Here is a 26,242-nt window from a genome sequence, read left to right as displayed (position 1 = left end):
TCAGAACTTCTGGTTTAGTGAGCCTGGGGTTATGTTTGCTAAGCACAGTGTGTGGTGATCATCGCAAGCTTCTGTTCAGAGCAGGCTTGCCACCCCCCCCCACCACTTCTCTCCCCTGCTCCCAACACACATGTATACTGAGACAGGTTTGAAGTGTGGATAGGGTGCACATAAATAAGCTCCACTTCAGAAAACGTTGACTTGTGTCCAAAAGTCTGGCCCTTCAAAGCCTACCGTTCAGACACCGCCTAGCTATCGGGTCTCTAGTCGTCTCTTGCCTGCTACCAGACCACCTGGACTTGGGACTCCATCTGCCTGCTGGATGGGGTCGTGCTGGCCTGCGTTGACTTCTGCTTTCTCTGCTGTACCAGGCAGATCCTGCAAGAATCAGGCTGCACTCTTGGCTGGGCTTTTTGAGGAGGCTTTTAAATGAAGGAGTAAGGGTTAAGGGAAGCAAGAAGAGGTGCGGAGGCACCCAAGGACTGGCAACAGCAGAAACCCATCAGCACCCCTAGGCCTAAAAGGGACTGCAGCTTGATTAAAAACTGGAGCCACTCAGGAGGGGCCTCCTGACAGGCTCTGCAGTCACAAAAAGTTGCAGCCACTGCCAAGACTGCAGCCCAGCAGGGACGAAGCAGAGAAGAATACATGTTCCGACCTCTCTCCCCACCTGCCAGTCTCCTGCCCATAAGTCCCATTGGAAACTGTTGATGGAGATTGGGAGTCAGCTTCCCGGGGCTCAGAGCAGAGCAGAGAATGAATCTGGGGTGCAAAGAGAGAGGTACCTACGTGTATACCTTTGCCTGCAATAACTGACATCTAGTCTTCCTTCTCAGGTGTTCCCTAGTCAGGAGACCCCTCTGGTCTGACCGGATTCCTCTTCCTGGCTGGCCCTTACCTATCCCACTGTATGTTCCCCTCCCCCCACCACTGCTTTGTATACGCTGTTACCTCCGCTTGGAATGTTTTTCCTCCCACCCCACCTTCTGCATGAACAACTCCCGTTCATCCTTTAAATCCTAGCTGAAATGGACTTTTTTCCAATAAACCTTCCCTGACTCCTCTTCTCCACCGAAAGTTATCCACACTCTTCTCTGCTACCAATGCATGGTGTACCTGTGCTAAATGTCACATATTCAGTCCAATTTAACTCAACAAGTAGTATTGAGGGTTTGCTACGTCTCAGGCATTCTTCAGGGTGCTTGAGATATGTCTGAAGAGATACGGAATAAAACAAAATTGCTGCTGTTGTGAGGCTTACATTTAATGAGGGGAAACAAACTTAATAAGTAACATTTCCGGAATATTAAAAGGTGACGTGCTATAGGAAAAAAAGTAAAGCAGAGTAAGGGAGGACGGAGTGCTGAGTGATGAAGGTTGGAGGAGGAGGCAAGTTGCAATTATAAGTAGAATGATCGACTTAGGCCTCATTAAGAAGGTGAAATTTGAACAAAGAGTTAAAGGTGGTGAGGGAATTCGCTGTGCAAATTTCTAAAAGAAGAGGGAACTCCAGGACACAGGACCTGAGACTGGAGCCTGCTTGACTTTTACTGTCGGAGAATCAATACAGAGGCCAGAACGGCTGAAGTGGAGGATGAGCAGTGATTTTTTTTCTTTGTCTGTCATGATTTGTGTAAACTCCTTGACGTAGCTATGTATTCCCAGTATTTAGCTCTCTGTTTAGCCCAGTGCCCTCTATAAGTGTTGATTAACTTGAACGATATTCTTAGCAATGACGGTTTCCTAGGCCCAGGGCCTGAGACCCCAACTAGATGCAGCAAGACCTCTCAAACGCCAACCCCATCCTCACCCAGAGACCAGACAACCTTTCCCACAGTGTAGGAGCTCAGTCTCAGTGGGAGATTCCCTTGTCATGTCAGATGAATTGCAGCTAGCTTCTAAGCCTGGATTCTCCATGAACAGATGTCCAAAATCTCCTTCACTCCCCCAAAGGACCAAAAAGCTACTGTTTCCTGTCACAAGCACACTCTAAACCAGATCTCCCCATGCCTTCTGAGCACCGTAAAGCAAGGTTTATGTGTTCTCTAATCTGCACTCGGATGCATTTCCAGAATTCCGTAAGCCTAGCACTTGTACACTGTTGACATCCCTATGGTGGAATAGGTTTTGAAGACAAGCACAGTTGGGATTGAATTTAGACTCTCACTATCTGTGTGTTCTTGGGCAAGTTGTTTAATGTCTATGAGCTTCTTTCCTCATTGTAAAATGATTCCTACCCAGTAGAATTAGGAGGATTAAATGAAATAATTAAAGTAAATGTATTTTTATTTATTTCTGTGCCTGACAAAGCAGAATCTCAGTAAATATCTCATTTTCCATGACTATAAGTGTCTTGTAGGCAATAGCCAACCACCCCAACCCTTTGTACCCAGCAATAACCATTGCTTCAATATGTTTTCTTTTGATATTGATTCGTTTTCCTGCCCTGTCACATTTTCTTGATCACTGACACTTGCCAACACCTCTCAATATTACCTGAACTACTTAAATTCTTACCTGTAACCTGTTCCTAATTTCTGGTAACTGCACGTTGCTTTATCTCCAGACAGCTGACCTAGAACGGAGATGAATGTCCCAACCCCTACTTGAGGACTTTCTTCATCCTGCCAGTCTGACTCCAAACCAAGGATTCAGAATGAGTTAGAAGAAAAACGTTTCTCTCGAGGTAGAACCAGATTTAGATTAAGTAATTCATGAGGAAAGTTAAGGATTTGTGAATGAGGAACCAAATTCTACCTAGATTTGTTTTTGCAATTTCTTCAAAATCTATTTCTATAGGAGTAGCTTTTTAAAGTGTATTTTTCTTTCATAAATAGTTCTTTAAACATGCTTTTTTTTAAGTGTATTGTTCTTGGGCTGGCCCTGTGGCTTAGTGGTTAAGTGTGCGCACTCTGCTGCTGGCGGCCCGGGGTTCGGATCCCGGGCGCGCACCAACGCACCACTTCTCCGGCCATGCTAAGGCCACGTCCCACATACAGCAACTAGAAGGATGTGCAGCTATGACATACAACTATCTACTGGGGCTTTGGGGGAAAAAATAAATAAATAAATAAAATTTAAAAAAAAATAAAGTGTACTGTTCTTGCACAAATAATTCTTTGTAATATAATTTAAAATTATTATGGACTCAATTGCTTAGTTTGTTCAAGGAGCCAAATTTAAATAACATTAAAAAACTGAAACATTCTTGTTGCCAAATATCCTTGGCATAACTGACCAGTACAGTCACAACCCGCATAATGATATTTTGGTCAACAACGGACCACATATACGATGATGGCCCTATAAGATTAATACCATATAGCCTAGGTGTGTAGTAGGCTTTACCATCTAGGTTTGTGTAAGTACACTCTGTGATGTTCACCCAATGACAAAGTCACCTAACAACGCATTTCTCAGGACATATCCCCATCATTAAGCGACGCATGACTATATGAGATTTTCAATTTTGCTTTTCTTGTCATAGTACTTGCTCTTCTCTCTTCATCTCCTTTAAGAGCAAATGATTTCCCAAATGGTTATCATATAAACCAAAAAATAAAGTAACATCATCAAAGTGACATCACCGAAGCACCAAGGTATCTCATTACCTTCAAATAGGTCTATGCCTCTTGAAAACACAACAGTTTGTACCCACACATGGTCAGATGGCAAGCAGTACTACTCTGAACATCAGCAATTGGGTCAACCACTCAGGCTAATGAAGCAGAAAACAACTGAGAAATAGTTGGTTGGCTTGTGATGTTTCATTTTGCAGTTTTCAAGGCACTGTGAAGGACAGCATGAGTCCCTACAAATTCTTCCCAATAGTTTGGCATATGGAAATGCTCCTGTCATGGTTTATGGAGGCCGTTCCACACTGCCAACTAAACCAGTCTTAGGATTTGCCTCGATTCATGCCTTTGCAAGAACGAAGTGATGATATTCCCATATCATTCAGGTTCTAAAGGCATCTTGGCATGAAATAGCCAAGTAAGTTAGGTTGGTGTTTCTCAACTCTTTCCCAACTCTTGCGTGCCGAGGAACGTGGTCCACTCACATTAGCACCAGCAAGTGCTTAGAGCAGAAGCACGTATGTGTGGTTTGAAAAGCTCACTCTGATGAATCTGATGGATCATGCCAGCCCTCCTCCATCTCCTAATTGAGATCACAAACTTATGCAAAGATTTTGGTGTATTTTGTTGAATAGCCATTCTTCACCTTATAAATGACTATAGGTAAAAAGTACAATTCACCTTGTACCTAGGTCACAGCAATACCAGGCAAAATAAACCTAGGTTTTAAGAATTGTCTAATTCTTAAACTGTCTAATTTGCTCTTCTATATAGTTGATTCATTAGCTATGTCCCCCTTTGTGAATTAAGTGGTACACTTGGCCCTCTGAATTGCACTATCCCATAGCCAGTTTACTGAATCCTTAAGGACCTATTCAGACACGTATCATTAAAATGTTTTTTCCTTTATCTGAGGGAAACAGTCTTTTAAGAGCAAATCAAAATATGTTCTGTGAATTGGAAAATATTCACTATCTCAGGCAAATTGTATCCAGATTTCAGTCTTTCTATCTGATCTGGAGGATGACACCGGTAGCTCTCTCTCCTTTTGCTGTTACATTAAGATTTTCTGGGCTGGCCCCGTGGCATAGTGGTTAAGTGCACACACTCTGCTGCTGGCGGCCCGGGTTCGGATCCCGGGTGGGCACAGAGGCACCCCTTGTCAGCCCATGCTGTGGCAGCGTCCCATATAAAGTGGAGGAAGATACGGACAGATGTTAGCCCAGGGTCAGTCTTCCTCAGCTAAAAGAGGAGGATTGGCATGGATGTTAGCTCAGGCCTGATCTTCCTCACAAAAAAAAAAAAAAAACCCAAGATTTTCTGAGGTCCCATGAAACCCATTTTCATTATTATGGACCTTACTTAAAAATAGCATTGTTATTACTTGTTTGACTTTGTCCCAGGGGAACAAATGATATCATTCTTCTCCTTTCTACTATTTTTACCCATTTGGTGGTATTGTTAAGTCTGGCCTCTGTTAATGAAAAGATTATTCTGAGATCAAGTGTGAAACCCTTTACATCAATAAATATGATATATTGAGCATGTGCTATAGGTTTACAACTATGCTAGGTCTTATAAAGTCCTGAAAATAAAAGTCTTTCCTATTGGAGTTTATAAAAGAAACAGAAGCCAAATGATAATATTTCTGAAAATTTTCACTTTCAAAACATTCACCCAAAGATTCCCTTGTCTTTCAACTGCTGACTAACATTATTATAATTTCCTTAAATTCCACGTGAATGCTTTCAATCCAACTATCACCATGCTTCGTTCTATCATTTTGGCCAAATTACTAACCATCAGTTTTGTTGGTTGGTTGATTGGTCTCTCTGTACATAATATTTCTATGTGCCATGACTGAAGAAAGTCCACTATAAAAGATTAGACGAAATTGGATTGGGAAGCAACAATATAGATAATTCCTCTGTCAATAACTGAATTTAACTTTATTAGCATTTGTGAAGGAGATATTTTTGTGCATTTAATTTCATGAGAACACTGAAGATCAGGCATGGCTTTTTAAATGGAATTTCTTATTTCAATAAATTAAGTTTGCCTAAATTCTCATAAATATCTATAACTGGAATACGGACATAAAATAAATTATGGCTATCTGATCATCTCACCCATCTGTTTTCTTATTTTAAAGGCTTAGTTCATGAAATTATTTTAGGTTTCTTCCATTCCTGAATCAATGGCCCTTGAGGCTTAAGAATGAATACAGCTATATCCTTCACATGGAATAAAATACATATTAATCTCTCTGTCTTCTAATAAATACCAAATTTTCCACAGTCTGAAATTTGAAGAAGCAAAAATTGTGTCTTATTTTATTTATAATTACTATATTCTTTTTTAAAGAATCACATAAATCACATAATCACAGTCAAAAACCTAACTTTTGGGGCCGGCCTGGTGGCTCAAGTGGTTGGGTGCGTGCGCTCCGCTGCAGTGGCCTGGGGTTCACAGGTTCGGATCCCGGGCGCGCACCGACGCACCGCTTGTTAAGCCATGCTGTGGCAGTGTCCCATATAAAGTAGAGGAAGATGGGCACGGATGTTAGCCCGGGGCCAGTCTTCCTCAGCAAAAAAGAGGAGGATTGGCATTGGATGTTAGTTCAGGGCTGGTCCTCCTCACAAAAAAAAAAAAAAAAAAAAAAATCTAACGTACGATTACGAAAGAGAAGGGACGTATTTATGAATCCAGGGAACAAAGTTTGACACCCTCGTGTAAACACCAGGAAAGTTTGGTCTTCCACATCCATGTCCCCAGCTAACAATGCCAGTCAAAATCCACTTTCCATCACTTTTTCTTCGACAAGATAGAGGTCCACCTGAATCTCCCTGCACAAGAAGATAATGTAAGTATGAAGTACATTTGTCACATGATCATCAATTTTGTCATGAATGTGTCTAAAGGATTGTATTCAAAACTCGCATTCTGACAGGTTTTTACTCAGCTAACTATTATGCAATTTGGGGAAGTGTCAAGAAATAATGTGAAACTTCTAATGTCATTTTAGAATTCTTCTCATAATCAAAAAGCAAACTTTATCTCAAGAAACTTGATTCTTTAAACCAAGAGTAACGTTAAAATATTCTTGCAAGGGAAACAACTCTCGCATACCCCCCAAAAAATAACAATTTGTTTGTTATACTCAATAGTAATAATAATAAGGACTAACGTTTACTTAGCGTGAGCTGTGTGATAAGCACTGTTTTGGGTCTTTTAATCCTCACAAAAATGATGTACAAAAAAATAAATTCAAAGTTTAAATATAATTCCTACAATATTCATTGTTTAAATTATAACATCTGGATTTTTGTTTTCTTATTCTGGAGGATAGGTAAAGCTGCAACTTACTCAGAGGCAAAGATAAAAAAGCATTCCAAATTTGCCCCTGTATCCCACCGCCACAATTTAAATGTAACTAGGTAGATTCTGACTACTAGAGAAACTGGCTTCTTTTTATTTTCAGTGTTGCTACACCAACTCTGATAAGTCTAATTTAACTTGTAAACCCTAGTGGCTATGTGGAACAGGACTATATAACTTACTAGCTGCATGAAGCACCCAAAATAGTAGCTTTAGCATTAGAGAGATAAGGGTTCAAATCCCAGCTCAGGAATTTACTTACTAGCTGTGTGACATTGGATAATTTGCTTACCCTCTCTGTGCCCCAGTTTCCTCTTCTGTAAAATGGGGATGAAAGAATGATTTGAATGAATTTATGTAAAGCATCCAGCATAGTGCTTGCCACAAAGTAAGAGCTCTGGTGACAGAAATCATTATTATAATAAGATGAATTTTTGTGGCATGGTGGCTAAGGTTGTGGAAAGATGTGGGAACAACTCCCACTGCCTTCTTCATCCTCTAAATCATCTGTCCACTTGTTGGCAATCATAAAGATATCTCCATAGATTGGAATCTGAGTCTCAGAGAAATGTCCCCCAAAAGTGACCTCCGACTTTACCACTGTCAGGAGGCCTACCCAGAGGCACACAAATGAGTGTCCTCTGTCACCTCTCCCACCCCTCTCTCCTTTCCACCCTCCTATGAGTCAAAGGGGTAAGTGAATAAAACCTTTATTATTTTAGAAGGTAAATGCTTGCTCTTAAGGAATTAGATAGGGATCGTGAAACACTGTGTGTGTGTGTGTGTGTGTGTGTGTTTTGCTTTGTTTTTTATTTTTTGACTATAAGAAAATGATAGCAGAATGATATGTGCTAACTTCATTCTCTACATGTTGGAGGAAAATACACAGGGACCAGAAAACTTAGTTTTGTAGACCCAATTATTTAATCAACTTTCCCTGATTTTAGACAATTGGATTATAATTATAATCTGAATTAAAGGACGCACCTGCCATGGTTATTTCCCAGTGTGGTGTAGACAAAACATGAAAGCATTTATGGAAAGGACATGTTAGAGGACTTACCCTGCAAGCATCTCTCTTCCCTGACATGACACCTGCACAGAGCATCCGCGAAGTAATGATGCCATAGGTGGAAACACAGAGCGTTTGGTCAAAGAGCTCTACCTCTGCTTGCTGCAGAACAGGGGAGCCTTTATTGTCTGGAAAACACGTTGGAAGTAGAAATCATGGCAATGATCCCACTTATTCAGGGCTTTATTAGACAATTTACTCACATTATCTCCTTCTATCCTTATAGTTTTTTGAGGTGAATTCTATAATGATCCCCATCTTGCTGACGAATAAATGGAGGCTTAGGAGGTTAAAAGACTTGCCCAGAGGCACAAACGATGAGCAAGTAACAGAGCAGGATTCAGACCTAAGGTCTGACTCACTCATCTGAGCCACTGCGCCAAACTCCTCCACCAGGGACCTCCTGCAGTAGGACTGTGAGTCAGCACCAGTTATTACCAATACTCACCGGTCCAGAGGGCCCACCCCTTAAGTGGAGCAGCATAACTCACATATGGGGGTGTCCGGGGAACCATACAAACATAATAGTTTGGTTATCGCCCTCTCACTTCCTTTTAACCTGTCTGGCTAAGATGATTCAGAAAAATAAACACACACACACTCATGCCTGCAAAGGAAATGTCTCATGATAAGCTGGTCGAGTCGACTCTTTCCTCTTGTGAGATATGGTAATGTAATTAAAGCCCTGAGCACAGTCTGATAGGTTATAGGTGTTCAAGCAGTTAGCTGCCTTCCCTCACTGAGACCCTGAGACCTCAGCAGGCCCAAACTGGTGGCGAATATCAGGACTTCAATAACTAAATGAAAGTGGTGAGCACTTGAGACTTTGCCCACAAAGAATCTTTAGAAAGTGTCAAAGGGCAAGGTTCAAGATTTGCGGAAAATGTGTCTGTCCTAAACCCTTGGAAATGACTTCAAAGGAATCTGGGATGATTGGAAGATCAAGGGAAAGCATAGGACTAACCTTTGTTCTCAAAGCTTTGGATTCTTCCCCTCACTGTACATTTAGAATCATCTATGAACCCTAGACTGCGAAAAATGTTGTCAGGGCAGATGCAGGGACTTCTCTTCCATACTGTCTGACTTTTGTGCATAATAAAAAAGGTGTCCCCTCTGGGTGGAGGAGTTGTAACAAGATATCCCCTCTGAGTGGACCAGTTCTAGGCTGATGCAATCGTCAGGCCTGAATGTGCAGGCTGGGGAGCTAAGGCAGGCTGGATCTCAGCCCTCACTCTCATCTACTTGGCCAGCTGCCCTTGTGAAAGACACGTTCTCATAATCTTCCAGACAGTTGTCTGCGAGTTGACACAGTAGGGTGTGTTTGTGTGTGTATCCTTCTCTTCTTTATGAAGATGAATCACTTCTTTGGTTGAAAGGGAACCTGAAAACAAGGAGGAATTGCCCTTCTCTAGTGGAAAACTTAGCAAACCCCTCAGAGTTTGAAAAGGGCCCATACTATCTATCCAATCCTGCCTTGTTCGTAGATTCCCCCTTATAAGGTGGGTCCTGCTTCTTTTGGGGATAAGGGGAGAGTATCATAAAACTGGAATAATAATACCCTCCTCCACCCTACCTCTCAGAGTTGTTAGAGACCATATACAGCAACCATCTCCCTGAACCCAAAGCACTCCATCAGCACAAGTTCTCATTCTCTGGAGGGGAGGGGTGTGAGCGCTCACTCGGACACACACCTGATTCCTGCCTTCGCCCCCAGCCGGTGACCCAGCACTTCTCCCCGCTGTGCACTTTCTGGCCAGCGGGAGGGATGCATATTGGCTGAATGAGCTGTTTCAGGGTCTCTGGCCAGGTGATACTGAGCTGTAACAAGGCGATATCGTAGTCGAAGGTCTGGCTGTTATAGTACTCGTGGACCACAATTCTTCTCAGCGGTGAGATGAACTTGGCATTGCCCTGCACATACATCCCAAGGTGAGCAGTCCATGGTGTGGGGTCTGACAGCCTGGTGGAAAACAAATGAAGCACCGAGTCAGGGGCTTGAAGAACCGTACATGACTTGGAAACAAGCATTCTGCAGAGAGATGAGGGCTGCGGAAAGGGAAGCCTGACTTTCAGTCCTATCGCAGTCACTGGCTCTGTCCATGCACACAGCAAGAAGAGCTTCTCCAAGCTTCCTTTGTCTCCTTAGTAAAACCAGAGATGAAGCAAGGTCTAGTAGGGGTGGTGAATGATAGCTATGTTCCTGAAAATTCCCTCAACAACATCCTAAGGAAATGCTGGAAATTTTCCGGTAGGTCATGAACCACACACAGGTGAGGAATGTTAGTGACAAATTAATTTGTTACATTCTTCCTATTCACACTGACAATGGTATTTGATGAAGACAGGGCCAGTAAGACAGTGGTCTGGGGATCCTTTTGCCAAATTCGAATGATATGAATACCAAGATAGAGTAGAAATCAAAGTGTTATAAGCAGGAATTTAATGAAATTCCTTCTTGCAAACTACCAGAAGCTTTAAAGATCACAGCTCCAGCTGCTCAAGCATGACCATTCACAGAGGCAGCACGCCTGACAGTCCTTCCAGAATTCTAATCCCGACCCCTGTGGCCTGGCACAAAGTCACCCAGGGCCTCGTAGTCTCCATGTGAGGTGTCCATCTCCACCAGCACAGCCACTGCTCTGGTGGGGTGAAGAGAATGTGGAAGCTTTGATAGAAAAATGACAGAGCCCAAAGAGTGTGGCCCCTAATCTGCTTAGCTGACATCTCACAGGTGGCACTGGGGACCTGGAGGAGTATTAAAGTTAACATATTACTAATGATCAAACAGAAGCATAGCTATTTAGTCATTAACATGAATCCCGAAATTTCGAGAAGAAGCAAATCCTCTCATAAATTCTTTGAAATACTTCACTTTAAAAAATTCAGAATGAGAAATGAATGATATTATTCTTGTATCTAAGATTCAGTAGGTTCCAAATAAGGTTACATTTTAAGCAAAGTTATCTTCCAAGCTTCCCTTTAACCCTTAGCTGGAAGGGTGTCTGCCCCGTGATAATCCCATCGCTGAGGCAGACAGGGCCCTTCCAACACCAAGCCTAATGACCTTTCCAGGATCCCGCTCCCACTCTAAATAGGAATCCCCATTCTCCAGCCCCCTCCAGTGACCACTCTCCACACATTCCCATGTTCCAGATGCTCCACACCCTCCTATGGATTTGCTCCCTCTGACTTGAATGCCCTATCCTATTTTCTCAGCCTAGTAGAAGCCTATTCATTCTTGATGTGCCCTTTGTGTTCTTCTTTTTTCTTTGTATCAATAATACCTAAAAACAATGTTTGGCACACAATTGGTATCAAAGAAAACCACCAATTGAATTCATTGAATGTCTCCAACAGGGAGCTTTTTCCCACAACTTGAAGGCAAATGTACGGTCTGTGGTTAGAGAGTGCCACTTTAGAGTGCAGATTGAGATGCCCTACCTGTTTCCATGGAAACAGTGGGCCGCAGAGAGAAGCCACTCCCTGGAGATGACCGAGGCTCCGCAGTAGGCAGATCCAACAAAGTGGAGGCTGACTTGCCATGGCCAACCCCCTTCCAGGGTGTCGGTGCCCCCGATGATGCGGTGGAGGGTGGGGGAAATCCTGCTGCAGCCTTTAGAAGAGGAAAGATCTCATGATTTAAAAGCAGGCTTAGAAGAAAAACTGGAAATTAAGTTGGGTTTAGAGCTGAACTGGGTTTAGAGCTGAGCTGGGAACTGACTAACCAGGTAAGCAATTTGAAATCTCCTGCTTATCTATAGAAGAGGCAATACGTGGGTGTTTCTGAAACCAGCACCAACAAACCACTCCCTCCATCCTGAAAACAGCCTGTGACACAGTCTCCTTACAATAAAGCACGAGAGGGAAGGAGGGGACCTGCTAGTAACAGCTGTGCTGATATGAACAGCAGCTTGGGGTTTAGGTTGTTAGATAAAGAAAAGTTTCAAATGTAACTGAATTGAGAGTGTCTTTGAAGTTGAAAGCATTTGGGAGAGAATTTGTAAGTCCAAGCCAAAGGAAAACCTATTAAGAAAAACTAGTTACCAGAGGAATTATTTCCCAGTGTACATAGTATTGATAAGGATATATAATTAACATGTTGCCACATGGCCAGTTAGAGACCACATGACTAGTAATAACATATGAGAGGTTATAGTTCTCAGGTCATAGCTCAAGAAAGAACCAGCACTTGATATTGATCAGAAGGTAAGGCACAATTAACAAAGTTACCCACTGTGATCCAGTATCTATTAATTTCCTCATAGATTTTTTGTTTAAGGTCTTCTTCTTTGATTAGAGTCATTAGAAAGTGAAAGTTCTCATTATAAACTTCTAGTGCATTAATGCTTGTTATCAAGAAAAAAGGTGGAGTTCACTCTAGAGTTTTTATTTCTGAGAAATGATTTCAGATTCAGTTCACCAATATTTACTATTCTTCCCTGGGCCTGTGGAAACCTCTGCCAGGGAGATGACACCAAGAAGGGAATGAAAATGAAACACAGGTAAACTGAAGAGGGAATGCAAGGAATCAGAATGACTGTATTTCTACTCACTGCAGCCTTCTTCATCACTTCCATCAGGACAATCCACAGTCCCATCACATTTTGCATTTTGTTTCCTAAAGCAAATATCATTGCTACACTTAAAAGTTCTGTTGTTGCATGGAATGCCTAAAAGTAAACAAAAGAAGAGTGTTTTCCTAGCCAGAAACAGATGTGAGTGAATGACACTGAACTCCGAGAGCAAAGGATAGTTTAGCCACAGGATCAGTATTTGCTGCTCTGGGAAACATGGCAGAGGGAAATGCAACAGCCCCACAGTGACCCATCCTTTCATCTCAGCAGAGCCACTGGAAGGCAGGCAGGCAGGAGCTCCTGCTGAGAATCAACCCGAGGGTCTCTCCTTTCTTCCCCTGGAGGTGCGATGCAAAGCAGTTGGCCACATCAGTAGCTTTAGGTCATGGTCTCTTTGCTACTACTTTGTCTTGTGCTCCAAGAAAATTTTTGAGCAAAAATCACCACGATACTCAGCCCTTTCATACCATTGGGGGAAAAATGGACAGGCTTTGTGCATTGCAGCACATTTGTTCACAACCCCGGCGGTGTGTGTTTCTGCAGGGGCTAGCACAGAGTGTGTCCCGTCAGGTATCTGGCAAGTCCCTCTGTATCGGGTACTTAGTATCCCTTAGCTTTGAGCAGCATTAAAAGCACGTAAGCAATGGAAATCTTCCGGTATTCACACACACGTACAGACATAGACGCTCTACCCCGGTTAGAGGGACCACCTGTCCCATTTTGTCTGGAGCTGAGAGGATTCCAGGGACATGGGATTTTCGGTGCTAAAACTGGGAAAGTCCTGGGAAAACTGGGACAAGTCGATTGTCGTAACCCAACAGAGGTATTTCCATTCTGATTTAGGACAGTTTTATGTGGAGAACAGCAGAGTGCAAAGGACTCTTCCTCACTTTGAGTGCAGTTCTGCTCATCCTGGCCGTCCTCACAGTCCCGGAAGCCGTCGCAGACCAGCAGACCATGCTGCCCGAAGGAGCTGGCATTGCAGGCGGGTTTCAGGGTCACTAGAACGAGAACAGACAGAAAGCTCATGAGCCTGGGACATCAGCTGGACTCTGGTGACTGGCAGTGCCCCTCTAAAGGTGCAAATGGTTCAGATGACTGAAAATAAAAAGTGCGTTTTCCTCAAAACTCGCCCCTCCATGAGGAAAAGCAGATGTTTAAACTTTGGTGTAATTCCTAGCACTTTGAGTTTGTCAGGTCTGATTTTTGCTTTTGTGTAAATGTGTTAAACTCTGACGGTTTGTTTATTTAATTACAATTAAATGCATCATATGATTCTATTTTCAGGAGAATAAAAATCATAAGCTGTTATCTAAATTGAACTTGTCTACCTTCCTAAACAAGGTGGGAGTGTTCTGAGATTGGGAATTTTGTCTTATTATCTCTGTACCTCAAGCCCCTGACAAAATAGTAGTTGCTCACCAAAGCTTTGTTGAATAGATTAGTGAAGGTGAGATCTTAAAGGACAACAGACTTGTAGTTTATGTATAAGGAAAACTCTCTTTAAAATTATTTTATCCTGAGAAATCCATTTCCTGAATTAGGAAACGCCAGTGTAAATCCCTCACAATTTTTCCTCTTTGGAATATTTTCACGAATTTCCTATAGACCAGTGACAGGCACAGTATATGAGCAAATACTCTTAGGTGGTATGATTCCTTAGACATTCCTGGTTTTGTGAAAGTTATCATTTTTGTTATCTGCTCCTGTTTTTTCAGAGGTCTGTCTTATGAGGGGCAGCACGGAGCCATTGCTACCCTGAAATAGTTCATTACGTTTCTGAGAATACCTAGTGACTGCTAGAGAATAACTCCCAAAATGGCACACTGAGAAAAAATAATTACCTGGGCCCGCCCCGTGGCTTAGCGGTTAAGTGCGCGCGCTCTGCTACTGGCGGCCCGGGGTTCTGATCCCCGGCGCGCACCGACGCACCGCTTCTCCAGCCACGCTGAGGCCGCGTCCCACATACAGCAACTAGAAGGATGTGCACCTATGACATGCAACTATCTACTGGGGCTTTGTGGGAAAAAAAAAAAGGAGGAGGATTGGCAATGGATGTTGGCTCAGAGCCGGTCTTCCTCAGCAACAAGAGGAGGATTAGCACAGATGTTAGCTCAGGGCTGATCTTCCTCACAAAAAAAGAAAAAGAAAAAGAAAAAAATAATTACCAAAAACCAGTCCTTAGTATAAAGTGATAATAATCACTTTTGTTCGGAGCATCATAGCAGGGAATAATAACAATGCCAAAACACAAGCAACCTCAATCACTATTTAAGGGTCAGTATTTATTTTCCTAAGAAATAGAAGACCCTATAGATTTAAAAGGTCAATGAACCATAAATTGAGGCTTTTATTTTGCTTTGTCAATTAAAAAAAAGGTACAGAGTCACAGGTTATTTTTCATGAGTATAATTTTTTCACAGTTATATTATATTCACTGTAATACTTTAAGAATATGACAGAGATTAAATAGTTTCACCATCACAATTGTATTTGAATTAAACTCAGGATCTTTGGGAGAAAGTGTTGCCAATGGTGTCATAGGGTCCGGTGAACCATCCTCCCCATATTGCTCCCTGAAACTGGAGATAGATTCAGGAGTGATGTGCAGATAGTAATGAGAAACCAAGACGGAGATTCTCTGACCAAAATAGGAATATCCAGTACCCCACCCCTTAGTCATTACCAAGGTGACATCCATGCAAACTTTACAGGTAAAAGAAAAAATGTAATCCTTTCATTCACAACACCAGTGTTCCATAAAGGAGCATGCTGAAAGAGTTCACTTCTCTGCAGATTCTGAGCTCTCTCTAGATGAAAGATCTGTGCTGTAAAATAGGATGGTTATGAGCCGGCCTAGTGGCATAGTGGTTAAGTTCATGCGCTCCGCTTTGGTGGCCCAGAGTTTGCAGGTTCAGATTCCGGGTGTGGACTTAATGTACCGCTTATCAAGCCATGATGTGGCAGGCATCCCACATAGAAAGTAGAGGAAGATGGGCAAGGATGTTAGCCCAGGGCCAATCTTCCTCGGCAATAAGAGGGCTGGCAACAGATGTTAGCTCAGGGCTAATCTTCCTCACCAAAAAAAATAGGATGGTTATGTTTAAGAACTGTGGTTGATTGATTTATTAGCTACAGGTCCTCACTCCCTGTGGTAGTATTACGCACCCCACCCTTTCCATGGCCCCAAAGTGTGCAGAATAAACTTCCCTGCCCCTTGTTTATGGCCTCAGCTATATGAATCACCTTGACTGATGGAATATGACACAAGCGCTGGTGTGCCAGTTCCAAGCCCAGGACTTAAGAGGAACCATGTGTTTTTGCTTATCCCCCTTTGCTTCTACCACTGCCATGCCTAGCCCACTAGCTCAATGAGGAAAGAGACCTAAAGAGTAGACCTGACCCCAACCAAGCTCAGGAGGACCCACGGTTTCAAGCAGAGCCACCCAGCTGAGCCCAGCCTAGATCACTCATATCTCAGGCAACCCACAGACATATAAGCCATAATAAATGACTGTTGTAAGCCACTGAGTTTTGGGCTAGTTTGTTATGCAGCAATAGATAATAGCTATAAAGACTCAGCAGCAACAATGGCCCTGACAAGTTATTCGTTCATAAGATAGTCATAGCAAAACTTGAATACCCACCACAGAAAAGTTCATCACTTTCGTCAAAGCAGTCATTTACTCCATCACACCGCTGGGCCTGAGGGACACACAGACCGGAGGAGCATCTAAAAGATCCAACAGGACAGGCTAGAAACAATAAAAAATAGGAAATCTTGTGTGGGTCCCTAAAAGCCACCAGACCATATTAACAGAGATACGTAGTGTTAAGGGGTTAAGATGTTGGGAATGTAGCAATAGTAGTTATACAATTTCTCCACCAAATCAAAGCTGTAGGTAATTATTGAAAGAACTAAAAGGAGAATTTAGGAGAGCAAAGAAAGCAAATGAATCCACCAGAAGCTCTGAGTCTCCATTGCATCCAGGTCACGCGTACAGTCAAACTTGTATTACCTCCATCATTGACACGGCAATCTGGCTTTATCATAGACTCGAAGAAAGCGCAAGATGGAAGATGCCTTAGAGTCTAGCACTCTTAATGTGCCAACTTTAGAAGCCCCAAGGAATTATAAATGGCCCTCTGATATCTCTGAATCTTTTACGATCAGATGCATTATTCTGGGGAGTCTGTGCCTTTAATTACATTTTCAAGTGATCTCTCTTCCAAAATATATCAGTAACCACTGACCTTAGAAAGGTGGACCTAGAGAAAATAGTGACTGGCCTCAAAACTCAGGACTCCTGCTTCCTAACACCCAGTCCACTTCAACGAGGCTACTCATCAAAGATCCATTCCCTCCCTGATCTTAAATCATTAATCCTGGGCTTATAGCTAAATATAATAGAAATAATGAATCCTTCCTCTCTGCTATGGTGTGAATGTTTGTGTTCCCCCAAATTTATATGTTAAAATCCTGATGCCCAATGTGACGGTATTAGGAGGTAGGGCTCTTGGGAGGCGGTTAAGTGATGAAGGCAGAGCTCTTATGAATAAGATTAATGCCTTTACAAAAGAGGCCAGAGAGAGCTCCCTCACCACTTCTGCCATGTGAGGATACAACGAGAAGTCTGCGACCCGGAGAGAGCCCTCATCCGAAAATGCTGGCACCCTGATCTCGGATTTCCAGCCTCCAGAACTGTGAGAAATAGATTTCTGTTCTTTATAAGCTACCCAGTCTGTGGTATTTTGTAATAATAGCCTGAATGGACTAAGACACTCCCCTTGTGCAAAAGAGTGGGGAGGTCAGGTCAACCATTATCTCAATGCCACACGATGGAGAGGGTGAGTTCCCAGAAAATATTCACGGTTTGAAAAAACTATTAAAAATAAGATGGCTTACTATTTACCTGTATCCTTGCTGGAAATTGTAATATTCTGATATTCGGAAGTGTAATATTCTGAATCCAGAAGCTGGTATATTCGTGATTGGCAAAGAAGAAAGAGTCTAAATGAGCTTTCTCTTGAGTCCTATCCTCATGGACTCCTAAGTGGTTAACCTTTACTTTCCCCCTTTTAAGCGGGTTGACAATTTCCTGAGTCAGTATCTACTCTCTCCAGCTCTAACGACTTCCCTCAGGCATTGCCTTTTCTCCCGACCGCTTCCTGCCCTCTGTGCCAGCGCTTCTCAGTGTGAAGTTCAACATTCTGAGGGCGGACATTTGAACCCTCCTTGACCAACCAGCTCTCCCTATGCATCGTAGACCGAAGTGAGTCACAACTGTCACCCTCCAATCCACCAAATGTTGGTGTAAACATCATATTTACAAAGCATCATGATTAGCAAGAAGAAAAACAGATCAAGAAATGGTCTTGCCCTATATTTCAAGAATAATGTAAGGAAATATTTTTCAATTGTAACAATTATATTATTTCTTCTATAATTTAAACTATAATGGTCATAAATACATAATTTTATGTATTATTTATTATATATTTTGTCCACATTATATATATCTATAATATATTTATTTATATATTGTTATAAAAATATAATAGTAAAGAGCAGAAATAAAGCAGTTTCCATTCCTTAAATTCTCAAAGTTTAGAGTCATAAACTGTTAGGCTCTGCGTAACCATTTAAGGTTGTGTAAGGAGCTGATCCCAGGCTCACGTTGACTGATGTTGTAGCTGCCATATTCCACCAGAAGCGGCTTGTCCGAAAGCCTTGAACTGCTCTGAAGCTGAACGTGGGCGAGGGGGCGGGGCACTCGAAAAATCGTCTGGTGATCCACGTAGAAGCCACAGTACCTGAGGAGAGAAGAGTCAGGGGGGACACGCAGGAGGGTCTGTCAACGGCGTTCCCATTGACAGTGAATTCACTAAGACTTTGGCCACTTGGGCTTCATCAGCAGAGACACTTATGGTAGAGCTACCGGGAGTGATCCATTGTATGCTGAGTACTGTGCCTGAGGAACTTCTGCCCCCTCAATTCTCTCCTCTGCTAAATAAAACAGCAAGGGTGCTATCGACTATCTGGCACCATTGCTTTCCTCACCGACACACATAATCAGAAGAAATACGGGTTTAATTCTCCTAGTCCTCTCTCTTTTTTTGGCATAAAAAACTGCATAACAAGAATTGCCTGCATTTGCCCACAAACCTCTCTATAGAGCAGAGTGGAATCCATAAGCTCAGGTTGAAAATATGCAAAGAATCCCAGCAACACTTAGAGCAAAAGAGAACAATATTATTTCAATCTAAATTGAAATCTTATGTGCACTTGAGGGCTTGTCCTTGGCAAAATGTCAAAGTAGTAATGTCTGTCTGTAATATTTACCCACCTCGAGTGGATTTTTCTTACTTCTCAGCACCTAAGAGAAAATGTCCGTCCTATTAGTAATTCTTATGATATGAGCACTGTGGTTGGTGGAACATGAAGTATTATCACTAGTGGCCCTTGATAAGTTAGGATCTGCCCTGTGTAGGCAAGGCTCTTACTAGGTGAAACCTGCAAGGCCTCAAAAGGACACAGCAGACACAAGGCTTCAGGGGTGACATCCTCCACTGGAGTCTGTGAATGCCAATCACTCCAGGCCCGCAAAGTACCTGGGAACCCATATGTTCCATGGATGAGACACTGGCATTCAGTGGGAGGAGCACAGAGGTAACCTATGATTTTCAAGTTCAAAGGAGGAAAGCATTCATGTATATTTCAGGAAGAATCTTGTGCAACTGGCTGAAGTTCAGGACCTGATGGGCTGATAGGCCAGCTCCTGGGATACGAGGAAGAGACAGCAGCTGCAGGTGGCCACCTGGCCAAGTAGGGGCCAGTGTCTGAGAGCCACTGCAAGCCAAGTCAAGCTTTTGGGGCCAGAACCGACTCTAGCTGGTCACCTTGGGATCAGAATATTGTGTTCTGAGAACATGATTGTTGTCTGTGTCTCAAAGTGATTTTATTTGTGCTTTCTATTAATGCTTACTAGAGTTTTCTTGAAAAGATGAGCCTTACTCTGATGTGAAGGAGGAGTCAGGAGGAAAGGGATCTTTGAATCCATGCCCCGGCTAGAGTTTAGAGGGGAATGGTATATAATGGGACATGGCAGTGGCTAATGGAATGAAAGCAGAAAAAAAAAGTGAGAGATTGGAGAAACCCAGCAAGAGTTAGTTTACATGTACAGATGTGTGACAGATAAGAAAACTGAGACTTAAAGAGGTGAAGTAATTCACTAAAGTTCAAATAGCAAAAAAGTAGAAGCAGGATTAGGACACAAATCCACCTGATACTAAATCCTAGCACTTTCTAGCACACCATCAGCCTTCCCCTTAGGAACTTTGCTTTGCAAAACCTTTGTAGGAAGGCCATCCACTTCTTCAGGGTTCATGTACTGCATTCAAGCTGCCTGGAGCATACACATCCCACCACCATATTCACTGAACTCAAGATCACCAGGCTTCCTGGTCTTAGCGTCACTTTTTCTTCCTTCCCATAACAGACCCAATGCCTTTAGCCTAACTTATCAGCAAAGAGTCAGAAATTAGTTCAATTAGAGCCTTTCCTTTTTAGATGAAGAGGACTGATAATGGGAAGGGCTGGTATTTTAAATCCCAAGGATATAACTAGCATCAAAAGAATATGATAGGATTTCAGCCAGCCCACAAGACAAAATGAAGAGCTGGCCTTTCGGGGAAAGTATTTACAGAGCTTTCCTGGTATTTTTAGGAGGAGGCTCCATTCATACTTTGGCAGCAACACATTGTGGGTGGTAGGGGTTGTCACTTAGGGAAAAAAAATATATCTCATTTTCAAAGCACAGCTTTATTTTAAGCACACAACTTTACAAAAGATTTGTTTTCTGGATCTCTAACTAAATACCAAAATGCAGTATCTTTAAAGCCTTGGGCACATTCTACAGTGTTTATCCATCTCATGTCATTTCCAAAGCAACCTTATTAATCATATTAATAATAGCTAATATTTTTGGTGTGTGGTATGCATCATTTCATTTAATGATTCAAAAAAAAACCTACCTTATTTTTTTTTTTTTTATTAAAGATTTTATTTATTCAGTTTTTCCCCCCAAAGCCCCAGTAGATAGTTGTACGTCATAGGTTCACATCCTTCTAGTTGCTGTACGTGGGACTCGGCCTCGCGTTGGACGGAGAAGTGGTGCCTCGGGGCGCTCCCGGGATCCGAACCCGGGCCGCCAGCATCAGAGCGCGCGCACTTAACCGCTAAGCCACGGGGCCGGCCCAAACCTACCTTATTAAGTAGGAATTATTACCTCATTTTACAGACTGAAAATCCAAGTGGTTAAATAATTTGTCCTAGTTAATGTAGCTACTAAATAACAGGGCTGGAATTTGAACCCAGGTCTTCTGCCTCCTACATAATAGACTCTTGATTTAAAAATACTCCCAAAAGGAGTATAAGCCACATCTTAATAATGGATCCAAGATGCTTTTAAATCAGATAATATCTATTCCAATGAAGACAGGACCAATGACTATTTAGCAAGCAATCTAAGAGTCTAAAGGAAATGAAAGAAGGTTGTTTAGGAGGATCATTTAGAAAGGGAAGGTTTCATTCATGGCATAACAATGAGCAAAGAATTAGCAGGTAAATCCCTTAGGGTAACTTCACAAGGATTCTTATCTCAAAGTAAATGGAGAAGCTCTTCTGCTGCAAAGACAGAGCACCCTATATTTTTTAGTGTAAGACCTATTATAACTTTTTTTTTTTTGAGGAAGATCAGCCCTGAGCTAACATCTATTGCTAATCCTCCTCCTTTTTTTCCCTTTTTCTCCCCAAAGCCCCAGTAGACAGTTGTATGTCATAGTTGCACATCCTTCTAGCTGCTGTATGTGGGATGCAGCCTCAGCATGGCCAGACAAGCAGTGCCTCGGTGCATGCCCGGGATCCGAACCCGGGCCACCAGTAGCGGAACAAGTGCACTTAATGGCTAAGCCATGGGGCCGGCCCCAGACCTATTATAACTTTAGAAGCAGATAACCAATAACAACAACCAAAGGACAAATTAAGGGTGAGAGTGAGGTCCTACTAGGTCAGTTTGGGAAGCCCGGACAGCTAGATTTCCCTCAGCCTTTCTGCTCAACCTCAGCCTATGTCCCAGCCTCAGGATAGAGTCAGGCCAACCAAGCCTCTCCCACTGTACAGAAGTGGCTAATGGTTTCTAACTTTCATACCACCAGGACTCCTATTTACTATTTTCCTCCATGGCTCCCTGGTTTGAAAGACTTGATCTGCCAAACTACTTTTGTAAAGTATATAATATGCACATCCACAATGTGCCCAGCAGCGTAGAGCAGTTGTGGAGCGAGGACTTGGGAGCCCATAAGATGTGGGTTTGAATCTTGGCTTAATCATTTATGAACTGAGTGACCTTGAGCAAGTTATTTGACTCTCGTCTGTAATAAAGTGAACTCTTCGGGGACAAGGAATCCAAGACTTTGAACCTCTGGGCAAGGCCTTTCATCAGATTCATCACATGTGGAAATCACTTACATGTGCTCATTAATTTCCCACCATCCATGGTCACAGCCTTTCACACTCTTCTTGGTTATTGAATAGTTATGGAATTTCAGTACTATGCCAAGAGTTGGTAGGGGAGCCTGTGAAAAACAAATATAAGTCAGAAAAATGTTTCAGTTGAAGGACATGTTTCAGACTAAGATTTCCTTGCTCGCTCAGAACTCATTCCCTTGGCTTGCTGTTTTAAGAGCATTTTATTCTTTGTGTCCTGTGGCCCTTGGTGGGGTAGACCAGTTCCCCTGAACAAACGGAGATGAGGAGAGCATGATAGAGAGGAAAGTGGGCCGCCTGGTGCTCAGGGAGCAGCCGTTAGACCCTCATTTGAGCTGGATGATACAGGACACATTAGATCATCTCTAGGTTTCAGTATTTCAGAAGCTCATTCCTTCTATTAAATGAGCTTAACTTTGAAAACTCCCACTTGTTAATGAATGTACACACTTTCCTCCTTCAATGACACTAACGACAGAGTTTATTTAAAGCACTACTCAAATTCTTTAGATAAAGGAGAAATGAATCAGCATCCTCTTCATATTAAACCTGGGTATTCCTGAAGGCAGTTACTGTCACCCTCAGATCTTCTCAGAAGAGATCAAACAAGAGACGGAGCTGCCTATATGATACATGCACATGGGAGCGCATGCGCGCGCACGCACACACACTCATACACACTGTACCACCGACCTTCTTATGGCATTTTATGACATGCACATACATTGTATCTGATATGCCACGATTTTAGTTTTAATTTTCACTTCGACCCAGGAATTATTTAAGAGAGAGATCTTAAATTTCCAGGGAATAGAATTTTGGTTCACTCTTTTTCAAGTTGAATTTTGTCTTAATTAGATAAGACAGATAATTAGATAGATAATTAGTTAGTTATTTAGAGCCTATACTGCTTTTAATTTTTCATTTTATTAAGGACTTTGTTGTGATCAAATTTATGAATGCTCCAAGATCATTTGGGAAAAAAAGGGTAATTTCTGTTCGTATATATATCACCATACTAATTACTTGTGTGGTTTAATGTCCTTCCTAGCCTTATTCTTGTCTCCCACTAGCACTGTCATAAACCAGGAGAAAGGAATTAAAATATCTTAGATAAGCATTGTCCATTTCTCTATGTGTTTCCTACAGATTTTGATTTATGAGTATTAATGGCATGTCATTTGATGCATAGGTAATTGTCATAATTAGATCTTCATGTGGATCGTCCTCTTGATCACTGTAGATCACCTTCCCTTTCTCACTAGGTGCCCTGCTCTCAGCGTCGCCTGGCGCTAAGTCTGGGTTCCCTGCTCTCTTTTTGTTTATTTTTGCCTGGTAAGATATTGCCCATCATTTTGTTGTCAGCTTTATTAAATCATTTTTTTTATTCATTTTGTCTTTTCAAGACAACTTACAGTTAAGTTTTAGGTAATATTTTGTGATTCAATCCTACTGTCCTTTCCTTTTTTATTTAATTGAAATATGATTGACATATAACATTATATTAGTTTCAGGTATGCAACATCATGATTTGATATTTGTATATATTGCAAAATGATCACCACAATGAGTCTAGTTAACATCCATCACCATACAGAGTTACAATTTTTTTTCTTGTGATGAGAACTTTTAAGATCTACTTTCTTAGTAACTTGCAATGCACAATATAGTATTAGTAACTATAGTCACCATGCTGTACATTAGATCCCCAGGACTTATTTATTTTATAACTAAAAGTTTGTACCTTTTGACCCCTTTCACTCATTTTATCCACCTCCTACCCCTCGCCTCTGACAACCACCAATCTGTTCTCTGTATCTCTGAGTTTGGTTTGGGGTTTGGGGATTTTTTTTAGATTCCACATGTAAGCGAGATCATACAGTATTTGTTTTTCTCTGTCTCACTTACTTCACCTAGCAAGATGCTCTCAAGGTCTATCCACGTTGTTGCAAATGGCAAAATTTCCTTCTTTTTTACAGCTGAATAATATTCCATTGTATATATATGCCACATCTTCTTTATCCATTCACCCATTGGTAGACACACTTAGGTTGCTTCCATGTCTTGGCTATTGTAAATAATGTTGCAATGAACATGGAGGTGCAGATATATTTTCAAGTTACTGTTTTCATTTCCCTTGGATAAATACTCAGATGTGAAATTGCTGGATCATATAGTAGTTCTATTTTTAGTGTCTTTTTCTTTTAATAGATGAATTTTACCCATTGATTTTTATTGCTCATTGCTCAAAAAACGGACATTCAGTTTTTTAGTTATGCCATCATGTTTTATGTTGTAATTTCTTTATTGTGAGTGTGTGCTTCTTTCTGACGTATTTAAATATAGTACTCCTCCCCCCTCACCCTATGTTTGAGAGGGAGTGAATTGGGCACTTTATGTCTCATTTAAACATCACAACAACATGGTTAGGCAGGTAATATGATTCCCATTTTACAGAAGAAGGTAGCAAGACTACTCAAAGATAAGCAACTTCTTTAAGGTTAGGAAATGCAAACCAGGGCTTCAAGTCAGTCCTGCATTTCTCTGGAAGACATCCTTTTCTCAGTGTATCACACTGCCTGGAAACCAAAGGGGACTCAAGAGGAACAGGATTGTCTCATGTTTACCAAAAGCCGAGGGCTCATGAGAACACATATCAGTTTTTTCCCAGTCTTGTCATCTGATTATTTCTTCGCGTTAAAGAAAAAATAGATATAAACTGAGAGATAATAAACATCTCAATGTAAATTTTATAGCATAAGAACATATTCCAATGCAATCTTCCACCAAGAAGCTTCCATCACACCAAAACAAAATGAGTTTATATGCACCACCACCCTCCAATCCACAAAGCCTCTCCATAGGGAAAGAAAATAAGTCCCCTGCCACACTGATTCCCCTGACACACAATTGCACACAATTTCACATTTGGTCTCAGATCGGCCAAGAGGCACTGCTGATATTGACCTGCTTGACAAATGGAGTGTTGAGGTGCAGTTTCACAAAGTATTGCAAGCTTTCTCGACAAGTGAACAAAAAAATAAAACTGGTAAGTATACTATTTCCTTTTACGTTCTGTATTTTCTGTTCCCATTGCCCAAGCTCTGCCTTTGCTTTGGGGACTTGAACCAAGTAAGAGGAGGAATTCTCCTGATCTGCATCTGCTGTGTTTAAATATTTCTCTAGCCCGTGATAGACACAAGATGCAGGATGTGCTTTATCTTTATCTTTATCTATGGCAAAGATGCTTGCTACAGAAGCAGGGAAGAGGGGCTCCCTTCTGAGGAATCCCACCTATTTCCTAAGTGATATGAAGAAGTGAACTTACATGGCCCACAGTAACAGGGCCATGTGTTATGCTTATGTCTTATGTCTTATGTCTGGTGGACCTAAACTGGATGATGCTGGGTTGATGACATCTGTGATAAAATAATTCAAAGTACTGCTCCATTTTTTTCTTCTAAGATTCTATAATAAAATTGATTATTTGGAAAACAGAAAGAAGGAAAGAAGAGGGAAGTAAATGTTCAGCTAAGTGAATACTATAAAACATATAAAACATCTTTAGGAACCCAGAAAAGGAGAGGGTGGTGCTGAATTTATTTATGGAGGGGGCATGATTCCTACCTGGTCTCTTGCTATCTGAGTGGCCTCTGGCAAACGATTTGCCCCCATCTCTATTTCCTTATTAATAAAGTATGACAAGAGTATCTTTCCTCTGTCAAAGGTATGTCTTAAAGATTAAATAAAAATGTGCGTCAAAAACACTAAATAACTAAACAAATGTGGACAACATGTTATAAATCTCCTCCCTCCCCTGCAGTCTGTTTTTCACCTCGGCTTTTGGTGAACATAAGACAAGATGAGATCAAGTACTTTGTTTCCCTTGCTGAATGGTGTCCCGTATGGTGCCTGACAGTAGGAGACACTCAGTAACCATCTGTTGAATGGATAAGAGAGCTTGGGAGAAGAATCAGATGGACTTTAAGTTGGAGCAAGAGTTAATCCTTCTCAGATAAAGAAGACCTTAAAAACTCAGCTGCAAGTGAGTTTGCAAAGGGGATTGATTGCTCCTCAGTAAATTTGGAAATGAGGC

The 26,242-nt window shown here is 41.8% G+C and overlaps 1 protein-coding gene across 2 annotated transcripts in view; it reads right to left on the bottom strand.

Annotated features, from left to right (window-relative positions):
• Positions 1-5,547: 5,547 nt before the first annotated feature.
• Positions 5,548-26,242, bottom strand: part of TMPRSS7 (transmembrane serine protease 7) — a 37,725-nt gene continuing 17,030 nt past the window's right edge. For both annotated transcript variants that reach the window (XM_087439583.1, XM_087439584.1), the window contains 9 exons: positions 22,129-22,235; positions 18,277-18,413; positions 16,247-16,354; positions 13,490-13,600; positions 12,579-12,695; positions 11,467-11,638; positions 9,717-9,985; positions 8,017-8,153; positions 5,548-6,421 (listed from right to left, as the gene is read on the bottom strand). In XM_087439583.1, coding sequence (XP_087295709.1) covers positions 6,251-6,421; positions 8,017-8,153; positions 9,717-9,985; positions 11,467-11,638; positions 12,579-12,695; positions 13,490-13,600; positions 16,247-16,354; positions 18,277-18,413; positions 22,129-22,235 — 1,329 coding nt within the window. In that variant the 3' untranslated portion in view covers positions 5,548-6,250. The remainder of the gene's footprint in view (positions 6,422-8,016; positions 8,154-9,716; positions 9,986-11,466; positions 11,639-12,578; positions 12,696-13,489; positions 13,601-16,246; positions 16,355-18,276; positions 18,414-22,128; positions 22,236-26,242) is intronic.

The sequence above is a fragment of the Ceratotherium simum genome, chromosome 15 (genome assembly GCF_057802395.1).
Source record: "Ceratotherium simum simum isolate JZ-2026a chromosome 15, ASM5780239v1, whole genome shotgun sequence".
In the NCBI taxonomy this organism is placed as follows: Eukaryota; Metazoa; Chordata; class Mammalia; order Perissodactyla; family Rhinocerotidae; genus Ceratotherium; species Ceratotherium simum.
The sequence above is the reverse complement of the archived record's forward strand: the minus strand, read 5'-3'. Positions and strand labels throughout refer to the sequence as shown.